The following is an 18,110-nucleotide window of genomic DNA, read 5'->3' as shown; positions in this document are numbered from 1 at the left end:
AGAAAAGGGATTTATTGTAGCAGAGGAACACAGTACAGCATCTGCTCAGCAGGACAGGTCCAGTTAGATAACACTATGGAATGTGGAACACACAAACCATAGCAACAGATTACAGTACAGCATTTATAAATCAACTAATGACTAAATCTACTTAAAGGAATACACCATAGCATGTACAAAGATAATATGAAATACAACACCTCTTATCCCTAAAAACAAAAGAAAGAAAAGAGAGAAGAAAAGAATAAAGGGAAGAGAGAAGAAAAAAGAAGAAAGAGGGAAAAGAAAAGGAAAACAAAAGAAAGAAAAGGAAAATCATTTTTTAGATCGAAGAGGCACATTGACAACTCTCTTATTAATCTTAACCCTTGAAGAAACAGTGTCATCCTTTACAGGCACTTTAACATTGTCAGGACTAAAAGTAGAAAAACTTGGATATTTCACAGTGGAAAAATTAGGACATTTTACAACGCGTCTAACATTCCATACTTTTCCATCATTGGTTACAATGCTGTTAATGTTAACTTTTACTACTTTTCGAACAGGACCAAATTTTGAAGCACCCTTAATCAAGAAACCAGGTTTACGTATCCTTACTAAATCTCCCACTGTAAAATTTGGGATTCTCACTTTATGCCTAGAATCATGATATTCTTTCATTCTTTCTTGGTGGTGTTTGACCCTCAAGGAAATACTGCGAATATCAACAGGAGTAGAAACATTAGAAGTACTCAATTTCTCTTTCATCCACCAAGGACAAAGCTTTGACACTGGCTCCCTCCCTCTCAATAAACGAAAAGGACTGAGTTCAGTAACTGAGTGAGGAGTTATCCTGTACAACCACAATCTTTCTCTAATAACTTTTTTCCACACATTGGGAGTTTTCCTTGCCCATTCAACTGAGTCCTTTAACACACGATTAAACCTCTCCACCTGTCCATTGCCTTGTGGTTCGTAAAGAGGAGTTGTAATATGTTTGATCCCACAAGAACTGAGATAATCTTCCACTTCCTTAGATATCAATTGCACCCCATTGTCAGTAATTAATACATCGGGACTACCTTCTCTTGCAAACACCTCCCTAAGAAATTCAACAATAACTAGTGAAGAAGCAGAAGAAACAAACCTAACTTCAGGCCACTTAGAATGGTAGTCTATTAAAACCAAAGCAAAACGTGCATCTTGAGGTAAACATTTGAAAGGACCAGATATATCAAATGCTAGTTTCCTCCTAGGATTCTCTGGCCAAGAAATAGGTATGAGAGGGGCAGGGTAAGTTTTCAACATTTTGTCACTATTAACACATATAGAACAATCACGAACTACTCTGTCAATCATTTTATCCATTGCTGGCCACCAAAAACTGGTTCTCACTAGTCTCTTCATAGAAGACATTCCCAAGTGACACTCATGAGCAAGTCTGATGATTTCCTCTTGCATACCCTCAGGAGGTACACATTTTCCACATTTAAAAATCAAGTCATTGTCAACCTCCAACTCACTGAGGACCTGATGGAAAGATTTCAACTCTGGAGGTACTATATTCCCATGTGGCCAACCTTTCAAAATATAGTCTTTAAGAATATTCCAACTCTTGTCACATGTAACAGCATTTTCCCAGACAGATTCTGAAATAGCAGAAAATTCATCAGCCACAAAATCTTTCAATGAGGCAACAAAATCAACATCCTCTTCTTCTTTGTTACCTCCAATAGATTTAAAGTCACAAGGCAACCTTGAAAGACAGTCAGCTGTTACATTGCTTCTTCCAGGAAAATACTCAACATCAAAGCTATACTCTTGCAAACGAGACATCAATCTGGCAATGCGTGCTGTAGCATTCCGACCACCACCAGGAGAAAGTATGGAAACAAGTGGTTTGTGGTCTGTTTTCAACAGAAAACGACTGCCCCATAAAAAGTTCCGGAAATGTTCTATTCCCCAAACACATCCCAACAACTCTTTCTCTATGACAGAATATTTCCTTTCTGTTTCACTCAATGTCCGAGAAGCAAACGCTACACACCACTCATCCTTCCCACATTTTTGTGATAAAACTCCTCCTCGGCCATATTCACTAGCATCCACAGTAACCACACAAAGTTTATTTATACAGAAAGGTTTCAAGGTAGGAGCATTGGCAATCTCATGCTTAATAGTTTGAAAGGCAGACTCCTGTTTCTCTCCCCAGTAAAACTCTACTTTCTGTCTGGTAAATTCTCTCAAAGGTTCCATTTTAGTTGCAAAACCTTTAATAAACTTGCTATAATATCCACACAAGCCATTAAAAGAGAGAAGTTTTTCCTTATTGTCAGGACATGGTGCTTTAACTATAGCCTCAACCAAGCATTTCTTGGGAACAACTCCATTACCAGAAAGGGTATGTCCTAGATATTCCACAGACTCACAGAACATCTTGCATTTGTTATCCTTCTAAGTGAGACCATGCATCCCAAGTCTTTTGCAAACCTCTATGATGTGTTCCTTATGAGATGAATTATCAGGAGAAAACACCAGGATATCGTCCTGAAAACATCTTACAAACTTATATAGATCTTTGAAAATATGATGCATAGTACGTTGGAAAACTGATGCCGCAGAGGCCAACCCAAAAGGCATTCTTTTGTACTGAAACAGACCTTCAGGAGTGAGAAAGGCTGTCAACTGTTTTGATTCATCCGCTAGTACAATTTGGTGATATGCTGAACGCAAATCAAATGTTGAAAAAACCTTTGCTCCCTCCAACATACATACTACCTCATTTATTTTAGGTAGGGGATGGCAGTCCACTATGATATTAGAATTGAGGGCCCTCAAATCTACACACAACCTGAGACTTTGATCGGATTTTTGGGCTAAAACAATGGGCGAAACCCATTCAGAAGATTAAATTTCTTCAATTATATCATCATCAATCAAATTTTTCAAAAGTGCTTTAAGATCATCTCTAACATTTATAGGTACATTTCTTAACTTCTGTGTAACTGGAATAGTTCCTTTTTTAAGTCTAATCAAATGTTGAAAATTGTGCAGTTTTCCTAAGTTTTTTGAAAAAACTTTAGGAAACAAGTTAGTGATCTCATTAATCCACTCACTAGTACTAATGATAGTCTTGACAGAATGATTTTCATTGGAATTATCATCAGCAATGACAATGGGATCAAGTCTTCTGGGATTGAGAGTTATACCAAAACTCCATTGATCTCTCCATCCAAGTACATTCACCCCTTTTGTAGCAATGTACAATTTGACAAACCTTATTTGACCCCTAAATTGCATGTCTACTCCCAAATACCCTTCCATCGGTATGATAGACTCATCAAAAGTCTTGGCAAGTATGTCAGATTCTTTAAGATCTTTAAAAGTGACAATACCTTCAAACATTTGAGTGAAATACTGTCTAGTAATAATTGTCTAAGGTGATTCTGAATCAACCATCAACTTAAGTTCAATTCCCAAAACCTGTACTATGCATTCAGGCTGCTTAAGGTAAACCAAATCTTGTTCATTAGCATCAATAATGGAAACAACTATACCCCTCTCACAATTATTTCCATTGTCTTTGTCAGGAATGTCAAATTCTTCCACACCATCAGTAATGAAAGACACTCTATTCTTATTATTATTTCCTGTAGTGGTATTATTTCCTATAGAAGTCTTACATACACTACTGTAATGTCCTTGCCTTCCACATTTATTACATTCTTTCCCGATAGCAGGACATTTAGGAAAAGAAGCAGCATGGTTAGTACTACCGCATCTGAAACAATGAAAAAATGTGTCATTCTTTTTATAAGAGCGTTGAAAGGAATTACTACTGCGTTGTGCATTGTTGGAAGAAGAAGCAGTAGGTAAATCTGATTTTACAGCGCATAACGTAGCGAACAAATGGTAGAGACGTATATGCAGCACAGAAGTTTTTGCAGTACACTTAGCAGAGTTTCCGATTTTTCTTTCAAGAAGAAAAGGCAAAGTAAGATGAAAAATCAATAATAAAAGGAAATACAGGTTGTGGCAATGAAGGTAAAAATTAAGTATAAGAGGGAAAAAATATATCTCACGTGAAAGTCCAAAATAATGAAGAAATGGTGAAAAATGCAGCGCAGGTTAAAATCCTCTGGTTGCTCCTGTGTCCCAAAGAAAATGTAGCAAACCAGTAAAATCGTTGCCAACTTTGTAGTAATCCAGTCCAGTTTTTGTGAAGAAAAAGGATTTATTGTAGCAGAGGAACACAGTACAGCATCTGCTCAGCAGGACAGGTCCAGTTAGATAACACTATGGAATGTGGAACACACAAACCATAGCAACAGATTACAGTACAGCATTTATAAATCAACTAATGACTAAATCTACTTAAAGGAATACACCATAGCATGTAAAAAGATAATATGAAATACACCGCCACCGGAAAAGGCTCTGCATTCTTTGGATGTTTAAACCAAATTGCCACAGGGGTTTAAAATAACTTTAGAGAGCTTACAAGATCCTGAACTGTTGTCGTACATTAATGACCTATACATCACAGATGATGATTTAAAAGAGGACCTCAATATGGTGGACCAAATGGTGACGGTCTTAGTTTGACATGGATATAAAATACATTTTTGTAAATCTAAAATTGCTTCTATTTTTGGGATTTTTCTTGTATATGAAATATCCAGTGTGAGAAAGCATTGGCTTTTGACTTCTACATAAGTGTGCCACATTACAACCTCCAAATGCATTGATAAAGTTGCAAGCCAAATGGTGTGTTTGAACTTTGTAAGCACTCACTTGCCACAAGTATGCTAAGCAAATGAAGCCCTTGTATGGTTTAATGATGTCCACCTGCTCTGGGAAGAAGCTGGATAGGAAAGCACACAGCTATTTTATGTGAACTACAGGCAGACATGTTATGAAGTTTGAAGTCCACAGGTAGATGTACTTTTAGGAAGATGTATTGAAGTAAGTCGCATGTAATAGCACCCAGTCAGTGGCCTGTTAACAGCGCCTGAGCGCTTCCATCTGACTTGTGGAATCTACTGCACACCAAGGTTCTACATTACCTCACAGACAATGTTGACACAAACAGCAGACACTAACTAGACCGCATACAAGACAAGACATAACCACATTTTAAAGACAAAATATTTTGATGCACAGGATAACAAGAACGACCTTGTAATTAGGGTTGTTCCTAACCCTTCAAGCTACACATATGTAGCTTATAATGAAGGACAGACTGTTCCTATGGCTTATAAATCTCATTCGCTCTCGACTGCAGAGGGATGGTTCACTCTCACTGAGAAGATTATCACTGCTGTGCAGCTGCTAATTTGAAGGAGCATACTCTGGCACAGGGAAAGCAGATTTTTGTAGTGTTTTTCTATTCCTACACACTCCCCTATACTTGCACTCGAGACAGCTACTAAAGCAAGCATACATAATGCATATGCATTATACTTGCAGTGGATTCAGTTGGCCCTGATGCAAAATTCAAAGAATATAAAGATTGACTATGATCCTAGGTCTAAAACACAGGAGTTTCTGCTCCTTGTGCTGCAGTGAACAGAGTTTTTGAAGTTGGCGACTTCAAAATGCTATGCAGTCACCGAAGTTGTAGGCCATTCCACTGCATAAATAGCACAGACTTCTGAAATCAGTGCTCTCCTGCTTGCTCTTGAAAAGGCTGATTTGTTGGTTCCCCACTTACAGTTTCAGATTCTCCATTATGTGTTTAAGGATACAGTGTGGATATACCACACTGATGCTTGAACGGAGTCAAAAATTCAAAAGGGAATTTGATCAACGCCAAACAGGTTTCAGGAAATGTGGCTGCCTTACAGGTCAAACTACCGGTGGCCAACGTAGAATATATGATGGCCATGAAAGTAAAATTTACCCTAAATACAGCTGTGCAGCTGATTAAGCTGCAGAAAACGGGTACAGACCAGCACGTTTTCTGCTGTGTCTCGGTCTCAAATGATGCAGGCAGTCGATATTGAAAGTGGAAAAGTCCTCAGTTGGATTCCTTGAAAACTAACATATAGTCTCACCAAAGACAGTGTTCCTGTGGTAATTAGGGGTAGGCATGTACAATACCGGTAGCCTTATTTACCATAGACTGCTAATAAAGATGTGCAGCAAATTTAACCTGTGTAGAGAACCTAAGCATTCTACTGCTTTAAGGCCTGTTCCCACTGCCCTTAGAATGTCCAGTAGACTCTTCGGTGTCCTTTCCCTCAACCATGTTGGCCCATTGCTAGCATTCAGCCAATTTGAATGTACATTGGTAGCAGTTGATTCTTGTTCTATATTTCTGTTGGTGTGGCCACAAAAGACTGCCTCTACTCGAGCAATCATACAAGATTTACTGTGGGGAGTAGTAGTGGGACCACTTCATATTTGTCAGTGGTCCTACTTTCGTTGCGAAGGCATTTACGGATGCTGTGTACTCTGGAAGTATGACTGCCAAATTTGCATTCCTTCTGCTTGGCATGCCACTAACCAATGGCACGTTTAAGGAAGGCTTAAAAGCAAGGGTGTTGGATTTAGTATTGTTTTGGTCCCATACCCTATACACTGCTCATCAAGTGCTTAATAACTTGCCAGGAGTGCCAGGAGGGGTACTAAATGGGCGAACACCATAAGAAATGTTCTTTGCCATGCCTATTTATGATCCTGATCTTGATCTCCTTGGAAAAGTGGCAGTCAAACTTAGAATTATTTGCACAAATCTCACAATGAAATTTGTTACAGAGCATCCAGGAAGTAAGAGAAAACTAGTAAACAAGAAATCTTTGCCTGGCACCATCCCTGAAGAGAGCTGCTATCAATGCGTGGCTCTCAAAAATGGAAGACGTAGTCCAGGAATGGATTGCCAAGGAGCAAGTATTGGCCTGTCCTGTGCTAGTGTCAGTTCTTGGGGTAGATCACATACACTCCATAATCCTGCCTTCTCTAGATAGAATGAAGTAGAAGAGAAAGGCGATGAATGAATGCCTTAAAAAACATTATGTGGCCAATTCTGATAAGCAGTCCACCGCTGATTCCAAATTGTCTGCAGATTAGACCAGTTCATCCTTTCCCTATTCTGGAGTTATCCCAAGAAGAGATAGCCAGGTTTGAATCACTGGTTCCATTTTGGGAACTAATTAGCCTGCTGCGTGTCCAGATTTGCACCCATCTTCAAGTAAAGACCTGAAGTGGTGCAAATACCATCTTCAACAATTGAAACTGCTACAACTACAAATACTAACGTGTATTTACCACCAAAAGAATCTAGAGCAATTGAAATAATACTGATACCAGAAATGTAACTGTAAGAGAATGAGCCCAATCCTAACCAACAGGTAGCAGAATCTGTTTTCCTGTCATCTCTCCAATAACTCCAAGAAACATCATCATTAGTGTCTGGCAGCGCTACTGATAGATTCTTACCTTTAGCTTGGTTTTTGATGGGTATATTTGCCCACTAAGGTTATATTATTGACCTTTCATGCATTTTATTGTTTGTTTTGTGGCTTACCCTGCATGCGGATTAATATTTTGTATATATATTGGCACTATGTTCCTTTGAGTATGAAATCATTTCCTGGGATACAGGAGTTGTAACCACATTCCTCCTTACATAGAATAAAATAAATTATCATGCTGTTTTTTTAAACATTTCTTTATAGCATTTTGAAATACAGTACAAGCTTTAGAACATTGGTGCTTTTGCTGCAATAAATTATAATATAACCATGGCGAACGTAGGTTATACGGGAAATTGAAGAGATTTATAACAATGACATCCTGCAACAGTTACATTCTTTAATATTGTCAGTGCCTCCTTGGAACACGGATGTTAGAGAGATGAGTAACACAGAAACAGCTACAAAGAAGCATTAAAAGCAGTGCTACAACATTGGTTGCAGTTAGGAAGCGAGTGCTGCATATCAAGGCACGCTCGCACTAACACTTGTGTAGTTATGAGGGAGATTATGGAGAGGCACATGTCGTATGCTAGTCAAGGAGAGAGAGATATAATACCCTGCCATAGGAGGGGAGGATGTAAATTGGTGTAAAGCTGGAAGTCGGATGGCACATGTCTGACCGCATTAACAGGCGGGTAAGTTCAAATGCATTACAGATGACATCCCACTTGGGGCAGGAGGTCATCCTTGATCCCTGCCAGGAAGCGGAACACTAGGTTGTAACAGTGAGTAGCAATTGGGTACTTCCAGAGGCCTCTGACCTACTCCAGTCTCAAGATAATACCCTTCGCTGTGGCAGAGGCAATCAACGATTGTGGCACGCTGCAACCGTAGGGACCTTTCAACAATGTGTCTCTGCATGCTGTGGCCAAGAGCAGTGCTAGGTCAAATTTTGAGCTACCGGTTTGGCTTTTTTCCCCCCCATGCGGATAAAATTCCAAGGTGAATCCCTCCCTGCAATTTTGGAGGAGGTAAATATGCCTTGTGTAGCTTAAAAAATGGATGAATATAAACCTTGCATTCCAAGAGATTGTAGCTCGAGAAGCAAGCACTCTGTCCTGCTTTTAGTCGGGAAAGGCATGTCTAAGCTCCTCCTCCCACTTACTGTGAAGGTGAGCGAGAAAGACCTAAGTGTGTTCCTTGATAGCTTTAGGGAACCAGCTGTTACTCCAGTATTGGAGCTTTCATAGATTCACATACCTGAATCATTTCCCCGTCATCAAGACGGGAGTCTCCGGTACATAAAAAAGTAATGGTTAGCAGTATAGCTAACTGTAAAAATGGGCTAGGTCCATTTTTCTTTTGCAACCCATAACCTTCGTTATGTAAAAAAGGACCAAACTTTTCTCTTAGCCAATCAGAGGCACTCACCCTCTAGAACCCTCCTGAGAGAACCTCTTTCCCCTCAGATTTTCTACTGGCACGTTGTGCTAGGGAGTCTCCTTTGAGCTCTGCTCAAAATCTGGTTTTCAAACTTTGTAGAAGCTTTATATTCAGGCTATTTCTTCTGGATTAGAGAAATTAGAATCTATTTCTTATCTACATTCCTGAAAATGGCTGGAAAGGAGAAAAAGGGTCTGTTTAGAGCCTGTGCCTCCTGCTCTAAAAAGAGACTCTACACAGATGACCCACATGAAGACTGTATATATTGTCTTTACCCGGACCACCAAGCAAAGGATTGCAAGGTATGTCGCACTTTCTCTAGTAAGACCCTTAGAGATCATGAAGGACGCCTTCTAATTTGGCTTCAGAAGGTCCAGGCCAGAAAGGAGGTGGTTTCTAGCGATAGTGGCCAGGAATCCTCCACTTCTTCCAGGAGATCTCAAAAAAGATCAAGATCTCCTCAGGCTCATTCCTCCGGGGACCCTCCTGAGAAGGCCCTAAAAAAGGGCGTAGTCCTTCAAAATCTCCTCAGAAAAAAAATCAAAGGATAGTAAAGGACTCACTTTAAAAGAGAAAGAGTCCAAAAGAGCCTCTACTGAGCCTTCTAATACACCACCAACGGCTCCGGCCTCTTTCAAGAAGCCATCCTCTAGTATTCCTGAGGAGAAGGTTAAAAAATCCACATCGTCGTCGACGAAGAAATCATCGACTACGGCGATGACTAAGGTACAGGAGTTACCAGTAGTGGTATTGGAGCCAGCGTCGACGGGAGCGTCGACGACGAGATCGTCGACGGCGGAGGCGTCGACAGTGAAGGTATCGACGACGGGAGCGTCGATGACGACAGTGCAACGCCGGTGGCATCGTCGACTACGGTGAGGGCGATGACGGCAGTGTCGACGATGGGATCGTCATCTACGGTGATGACAATGAGATCGTCGACGGGACGTCGACGACGATTACTATGTCGTCGGAGAGGAGTGGATCTATGGCGCTGACAACAGCTTCGTCGACTGTGGTATCGACAACGATCTCGTCGACGAGACAAACCCCGGAAAAGAGCAGGAAGAAGATCACGCCAGCAGTAACTTCTCCTAGTAAAATTACTACATTGGTCCCGTCGCACCTTTTGGAGGAAGAAGAGTCAGAAGATGAGGAGGATGATGGGCCCTTTGGGTATGCCACAAGCCCATCGGATCTCCATGTGAAATGTCAAGATGAGGATCATGAGGAAGGGTATGAGGAATACCAGAATGACACATACCACCGCTACCAACAAGAAACACAGGAGCAGATGGTAGCAATGCCATCATCCATGTTGACGGATTTGCAATCCATGTTGGCGGATTATAAACGGAGGTTTCCTACGTCAGGAGTTTCTCACGATATTCCACCTTCCCGTCCTCGTTCAATTCCGGCCACTCCAGTCCGCAGTACAGAAAACCTGCTGAACACTGCTCCTCTGACACCTCAGAACCGTCAGCAGCAGGATCCTGTGACAACAGATGATGATGATGACCGCGAACAAGGGGAACTACCAGAACCCCACAGAGAATGGAATGATTATCTGATTCCTTCTCCACCTTCGCCCACCCAAGTACCAGCAGATTCTCCACCGGTAGATATTGGTGGATTCCACAACTTGATGGAGAGGGCGGCGAAAAGATTCCAACTGCCAATGAAAACAACTCAAGCAGAATGTTTTCTTTATGACTTTAAAGAGCCATATCAAAGATCAGTCAGGTCTATACCAATTATTGACCACATATGGAAGGAAGGATTGCAGGTCATGACAACTCCAGCAACTGTTACACCGGTCCTAGCGAGGCTGGATAAAAAATATAAGGCGCCTGCGGACGCTCCAGCGTGTTTACTGGGCCATCCTAAACCAGACTCCATCATCTCGCAAGCAGCGCAGCAGAAGTCAAAAAATCCAGCAGCACCTATTTCGGCACCTCCGGACAGGGAGGGACGGCGTTTAGATAACGCAGGAAAAAGATTCTCCTCCATGTCAGAGCTCCTGGTCAGAGCTGCTAATGCTCTTGCCATCCTGGGCAAATATGACAGACAGCTGTGGTGTGATGTAGCACCCTATATCGACCTCCTCCCGGAAGACTCTAAGCAGGAGGCGAAGAAGGTTTTACAAGAAGGGGAGATAACTTTGGCTGAAGTTATTGATTGCGCTATGGACATAGCTACCACAGCGTTTCGTTCCCTCAGAGGAGCAGCAGTTTTGAGGCGCCAAGGTTGGCTGAGAGCCACTTCCTTTAGACCGGAGGTCCAAAATAAGATTCTGGACCTACTCTTTGATGGGGAGGATCTCTTTGGGCGCATGGTGGATGACACTCTTCAAAATATTAAAAAAGACACGGATACAGCAAAGTCTTTAGGTACATTACAGTACCAGAAGGGGCCTTTTCAAAGCACCTGTGGAAGAGGACAACCCTCGTATAGAGGTGGATACCAGCAAGGAAGATATACATCCTATCCTTCCTCGTCGCAGCCCTATCGACAGCAATATGGGCAAAAACATTCGGGAGGCTACTCTAAGTCAACTCCCAGAGGACGAGGAGGTAGTTCAGGAAGAGGTAATAATAAAAGACAATGACAACCTGCAGGTTGCGGATCCTTCTCCTCCTATCCTGTCAAATGTTCCCCTGGGTGGAAGAGTGACTCATTATTTACCACAGTGGCGGAAAATAATATCGGACAAATGGGTTCTCCACGTGATACAATTCGGACATACATTAGAATTCCTCCACTTCCCTCCTCCCACGCCACTGACATATCAAGAAGCAAAACACCGATCCCAGATGCGTCGGGAGATTCGGGCAATGCTCCGAAAGGGAGCAACAGAACCGGTGCCGAACTCCCAGAGAAGAAGAGGATTTTATTCCCGTTTCTTCTTGATCAGAAAATATGCTCTCAGGTGGCGTCCGATCTTGGACTTAAGGTCCCTAAATGCCTACCTCAAGAAACAGTCATTCAGAATGGTAATGCTCCTAAACCAGGGGATTAGATGACCTCCTTCGATTTACAAGATGCATATTTGCATATCCCCATCCATCAGTCCCACAGAAGGTTCCTTCGTTTTGCAGTGGCGAAAGACCATTACCAATTCAAGGTACTGCCATTCAGCCTAAAGTCTGCACCGAGAATATTTACAAAATGTCTGGCGCCGGTGGCGACCTATCTAAGAAGACAAAAACACCAGATATTTCCATACCTGGACGACTGGTTGATAAAGGCACCGTCGCAGGAAGCAGCTCACGCTTCCACCTTAGCATGCAGGGAGCTGTTTGCGGATCTGGGCCTGACCTTGAATGTAGAAAAATCATCTCTACAGCCATCCAGGACGATCAAGTTTCTAGGTGCAATCCTGGATACAACACAAAACAAAGCATTCCCGTCAGTGGAAAGACAGTTGGGACTCGTAAATCTAGCCAAGGGATAAGGCAAAAGAAAGTCTCTTTCAGTCAGAAGATACAAGTTGCTTCTGGGAACAATGTCCTCATGCATACCACTCATTCCCCTATGTCGCTCACGAATGCGACCGTTACAAGAAGAACTGGATCTTCAGTGGTGCCAAGCAAAGGGATCCTTCTAGGACAAGATAAGAATCACGCGTCCAATGTTGCAGGCAGCAAAGTGGTGGACTCACAGGAACAATATCGCTGTGGGTCTCTCTTACCTGACCGAACCAGCTCCGTTGGTGGTCACCACGGATGCCTCTCTCGAGGGATGGGGAGCCGTCCTACAGTAGTTACAGGTCAGCGGTCGATGACGCAGACAAGAACAACACCTTCACATAAACCTATTGGAGTTCAGGACAATAGGATTAGCGTTGTTGGCCTTCCTGCCAAGAATAGAAGGCAGATCGGTGTTAGTGCGGACAGACAACACAACTGCAATGCACTATATAAACAAGCAGGGAGGAACAAGATCTCTCTCTCTATCAAAAGAGGCACAGAAAATATGAAAATGGGCGATAGATCACGGAGTGACTCTGAAAGCCATACATCTTCCAGGAGATCAAAACACGACAGCGGACACCCTCAGCAGGCAGAAGACGACTTGTCACGAGTGGGAGCTGGATCAGGACACACTGATGTCCATCTTTGCCAAGTGGGGAATACCAATGTTGGATCTATTTGCCACAGCCCAGAACAAGAAATGCAGATTCTTTGCAAGTTGGCGTCACCAAAGGGAATCATGGGGGAATGCGTTTTCAATGGCATGGTCAGGCGTCTTTGCCTACGCATTTCCGCCGATTCCCCTCCTGCCACGAGTACTCACGAAGATGAAAAAAGAACCGTGCACGATAATACTGATGGCTCCATGGTGGCCCAGGCAGCATTGGTTCACAGAGCTGCTCCTTTTATCGGAGACCGAGCCGATACAGCTTCGACCAATTCCAACACTACTGACTATGGAGAAGGGACAAGTACGGCATCCAGACCCGACATCAGTGCAATTAGCGGCCTGGCTCCTGACTACGGAGAATTTCAGCACTTGAACATTCCAGCAGAATACAGAGAAATTCTGGCAAGAGCGGAAAGCACTATTAGAACATAGAGGATGAAATGGAAGAGATTCTGCTTATGGTGTCAGGAGAATGCCTTACATCCTCTGCGGGCAGAGGCGCATCAGATTATCCCATATTTCCTAAAACTAGTGAAATCAGGATTAGCCCATGCATCTATTAAGGTGCATTTGGCGGCAATTTCACGATACAGGAGGAACTCAGCATGTCCTTCTCTGTGGTCGGAGAGAATTGTGAAGCAATTTATGAAGGGGTTATTTCGAGTTTACCCACCCATCAGGCCTACACCACCTGTATGGCAACTGAACGTTGTCTTGTCACAACTTATGAAACCACCATTTGAGCCAATACACAAACCGGCTCTAAAATTCCTCTCCTGGAAGGTGGCTCTTTTAATAGCTCTAACATCAGCCAGAAGGGTGGGTGAGATACAAGCCCTTACAACGCAAGAGCCATTTCTCCAATTCAGGGAAGACAGATTAGTCCTCAAAACAAATCCAAGATTCATTCCGAAAGTACCAACAACTTTCCATTTAAATGAGCCCTTAATCTTGAAAAGATTTTTTCCTCAACCATCAACGGCGGTGGAAAGGACTCTCCACACTCTGGATGTCCAGCGTTGCCTGCAGTTCTATTTGCAAAGGACAAAGCCGTTTAGAAAGTCTACACAATTGTTTGTGGCATTTAGTGCCCCCAGAAAAGGTTTCCCGTTGTCAAAACGAGGAATCTCAAGATGGATCTCTAGTGCTATCCAGTTCTGTCACCAGGCAGCGGAAAAGCCATTGACTGCACGTGTTCGTGCGCATTCCACAAGAGCGGTATCAACCTCAACTGCTGTATTTTCAGGCGTCTCCATACAGGACATCTGCAGAGCAGCCACCTGGAGGAGTACGCATACCTTCACCAGGCATTACTGCCTAGATGCTCATGCAAGGAGCGATGTAGCAGTGGGACAAGCAGTGCTGCGGAACCTCTTCCAATAACGGTGAGCCTCTTTCTCATCCCTCCTTCCTTTCTTGGGTAAGGGAAGCACATTTTATTGTTGATTGATATTGGATATGTCATTGAGAGGAAATATGTCTATGTATATATTAATATGGTTGCTACTATGTGCAAGTATCATATGTTGCATGTTAATAACAACAAGGTGACAAAGACAAAATGTGCTATAATTTACTGCTCGCTATTCTGATTCAGGTATGTGAATCTATGAAAGCTCCAATACTGGAGTAAGAAAACAAGTTACTTACCTGTAACTGTAGTTCTCCAGTATTGGAAACTTTCATAGATTCACATACGCTCACCCTCCTCCCCTGAGAGGCTCACCTCTGATTGGGTACGGAAAGTATTATAGCATAAGTGCCGAAAATCTGAGGGGAAAGAGGTTCTCTCTGGAGGGTTCTAGAGGGTGAGTGCCTCTGATTGGCTAAGAGAAAAGTTTGTTCCTTTTTTACATCACGAAGGTTATGAGTTGCAAAAGAAAAATGGGCCTAGGCCTGTTTTACAGTTAGCTATACTGCTAACCATTACTTATTTATGTACCGGAGACTCCCGTCTCGACGACGGGGAAATGATTCAGGTATGTGAATCGATGAAAGCTTCCAATACTGGAGAACTACAGTTACAGGTAAGTAACTTGTTTTCTTTAGCCTCCTCCTGTTTCCCGAGAGCAGGACAACATGGGTTTTAGCACTGTAGCGTCAGTGATACAGCTGGTACTCAGGATGTGGGTCAGTGTGTTATATGTTGGAGACTGCTTCTGTGTTAGTTGTGTCGATATACCAGCTCAGTAAAAGGTATAAGGACAGCATCCTGAAACAATTGCCCAAAGGTTGTTAAGCCCAACTCATGCCACTGTTGCAAGCCAGTAGATATTAATTAGCCTCTGGTGTTGGGGGAAATCCAGAAGGGAGATGGCCGGTGCATAGGAAAGAGTTGATGGTGTGATGAGTAGGCTGTTACGGAAAATAAACGATCATGTTGATAACATCATTGCATATCGCCTACCTATGGTGTTCTTTGGAAATGAGTACTATAGCAAAATGTAGTTCTACTGAAATTAATTATTTTTCCTACATTTTGTGAATTTCATTGGATAATATTGTCACATGTGGTCAGTCCATTTGCATTTTGAGACATCATTGCCATTAAGCAACTTATAGATCTTCTTTCTTCATCGGTAATCATGCTGGACACTGGACTTTATCCCACACTGTGTAATTGAATTGTGCCATCTACAACACAGAAGATATACAAAAAATTGTCATCAGTTCAGTTTTACGAAATTGAATTGATCCAATAGGTAGATAACTAGATTAAGACACCTGTACTACTAAAACTAAACAAATGGATCCTCCATCTATGTACCCTAAAACGTAAATGTAGTATCACTATGATAAACGAGCAGTACTTAAACATCATGCATGGCAGGCTGATTGGAACCCAAGGTGGATGCTTAAATATAGAATTCATGACACAACCCTTTTATACCTTATGTTTTTGCACCCCTAAGGTGGCTGGTGCTCATACACTGAGTCTTGCAGGGTCTGTTATATCCATGCAATGGGGAGACCACCATTGGTGGCCTCATTCACTGCCTCCCTTGATCTACTGGCTTTTTGCGCTACCCACAAGAAAGCTTTAAATTACTTCAATGGATTCTTCCGAAGAAGTGGGCCTTACTAATGGAGAGAAAGCTTTGCCACTCTTCATCAGTACACAATAAAATTGCCTAAAATCAAAACTTTGAGTATTGAAGTGGTGGAAAAAGCAATTCATCACTAGCTGGAGGGACTATATGGGATGGTGTTGTGAAGCAAGGTTTTGATAAAATGAAGTAATTTAGCATTTTGAAATTAGTGTGCATTAAATTCAATCTGCTGGAAACGTTTTGACTATATTCACATCTTGTGTAGTAGGGTACTTTTTTAAACTTGGTTTGAAGACTGAATTCCTCAATAACTTGTGGAGTATGGCCCACCTTTGGCTACAGATGTGTATATATTTAAAAAAAAAAAAGTTAATAGTGGGGACCTTGAGTGGAAAGGTGATGGCGGTTTTCTGCTGACCCAATTGGGGTCAGGGGCCTTTGAGGATTTTGTGTATGGTAATTCATATAGAGGAGGTGATGGTGGGTGAGAACCATCTTTAGTCTTTTCCTGACCTGTGAGCCAACACTTTAGGCATGAAAAGAGGGCTTCTAGCTATGAAGGAGGGATGGTGGCTCTAGCACTTAGCGCATATGTGGGAATTTTGGTTTCCAACAGAATGAATGGAGTATTTTTGAAAAAAATATATGTTTTTTTTTCAAGCTGAGTGATTGCTGATATGCGCTAATACTTTTCCGTATTTTCATTTGGTCGGTCCTATGGGGTAGCTGCGAGTGGTGGTAATGTAGGCCACGTGGACGGGATACTCTTTCAATTTGGGAGCCTCATGGTTATTCTTTTTTAACCATGTACTTTCATGCATTCTTTACTCACTGTTCTTGTCACCTCTGCCCCCCTACACTGTCCCAAATGCAGATTTGCTATTTGATTCTGGTTTCATTATGATTGAATTATCCTCCTTGATGGAGCCGAGAAAGTCTTCTTTTCTGATAGTTCTTAGGTAATATTGGAGGTTGTGCTCCGCCTTTTGTTTTGCTCAATAAACATGACATCTAAGCATTTTGCAACAGTGATGGAAACAAACCAGCCCATATTCATTAGCAAAAATTGTACTATAATTTTAAATGTATTGTAAATGTAGTTTGATTTTAAAAAATATTCTCATTTGTCTTTTTTTTTCTTTTAGCTAAACCCTATGGTACTACAGTATCGTCCAAGAATAGACTTCGGTTAAAACATGATCTTGGATCATACAATGTTGAATCCTGTACTATTTACTTATCAACACAGCTACACAAAGAATGAATGATTAGACTGATGTGGACCCTGGAGACTTACTGCATAAAAAAGGAGCCGTCTTTTGAAATCATCAACATCAATATTTTTCTCCTGCTATATATGAGTTGGAATATGTACATAGGATCGTGTTTGCTAGCTTAGCTAGCTTTCCAACAGACTTTAAGTCTTAGCCAAAATCATAACCTATTTTGCACTAAACAGAAATCTGAATTTCCAGAACACATTCCTTCCTTATTGCACTTGTATATTAATGTGTTGATCGGGTTATCACAGTGGGAGAGCGTATATATCTTGTGATGTTGCAGTTTCTAGTATACTTTGTGCACTACTTTGAATATTAGAAATGTATTGAAAGAGACGGATTATGCTTTGATAGTATTTGTATTCTAAACTATTTAATACAGTTGTTTTTGTGACACTGACTTGCATTTTAACGTTTAAAAAAGAAATATCTCAGTCATGAAATTTGCTTGTTTTCACTGAGTGTTAGGAGTTTCTCAAATTGAATAATATAGGTTTATCTGTCCAATTGGATTTCCTTTTGTTAATTTTTAATAGATGTGACCCATTGCAGACCAGCTTTCACACGTATGGATGTACTTGTGCTACCCATTACAATATAATCTCTGTACATGTGGTTTTAGCTCATGTAAGTTGAACACATTCAGGGCTGTTCACAATGGTAACTTGCACTTGTGCGTAAGTTACACATGTAAGCTTACACTTACAAGTAAATTTACTACTTTGGACTATTCACAAAATCTGATTGCAAAGTTACTCGAAATTGTACACTCACAGTTACACTTTTTCACCCCCTGA

The 18,110-nt window shown here is 41.7% G+C and overlaps 1 protein-coding gene across 1 annotated transcript in view; it reads left to right on the top strand.

Annotated features, from left to right (window-relative positions):
- Positions 1–17,825, top strand: part of PCGF5 (polycomb group ring finger 5) — a 259,950-nt gene extending 242,125 nt beyond the window's left edge. The window contains exon 10 of the mRNA XM_086921973.1: positions 17,179–17,825. Within this exon, the coding sequence (XP_086778099.1) occupies positions 17,179–17,226 (48 nt within the window). The 3' untranslated portion in view covers positions 17,227–17,825. The remainder of the gene's footprint in view (positions 1–17,178) is intronic.
- Positions 17,826–18,110: the final 285 nt, after the last annotated feature.

This window comes from Lissotriton vulgaris, chromosome 5, assembly GCF_964263255.1.
Source record: "Lissotriton vulgaris chromosome 5, aLisVul1.2, whole genome shotgun sequence".
Classification (NCBI taxonomy): Eukaryota; Metazoa; Chordata; class Amphibia; order Caudata; family Salamandridae; genus Lissotriton; species Lissotriton vulgaris.
Note: the sequence above shows the minus strand (reverse complement) of the source record. Positions and strands in the feature narration are given on the sequence as shown.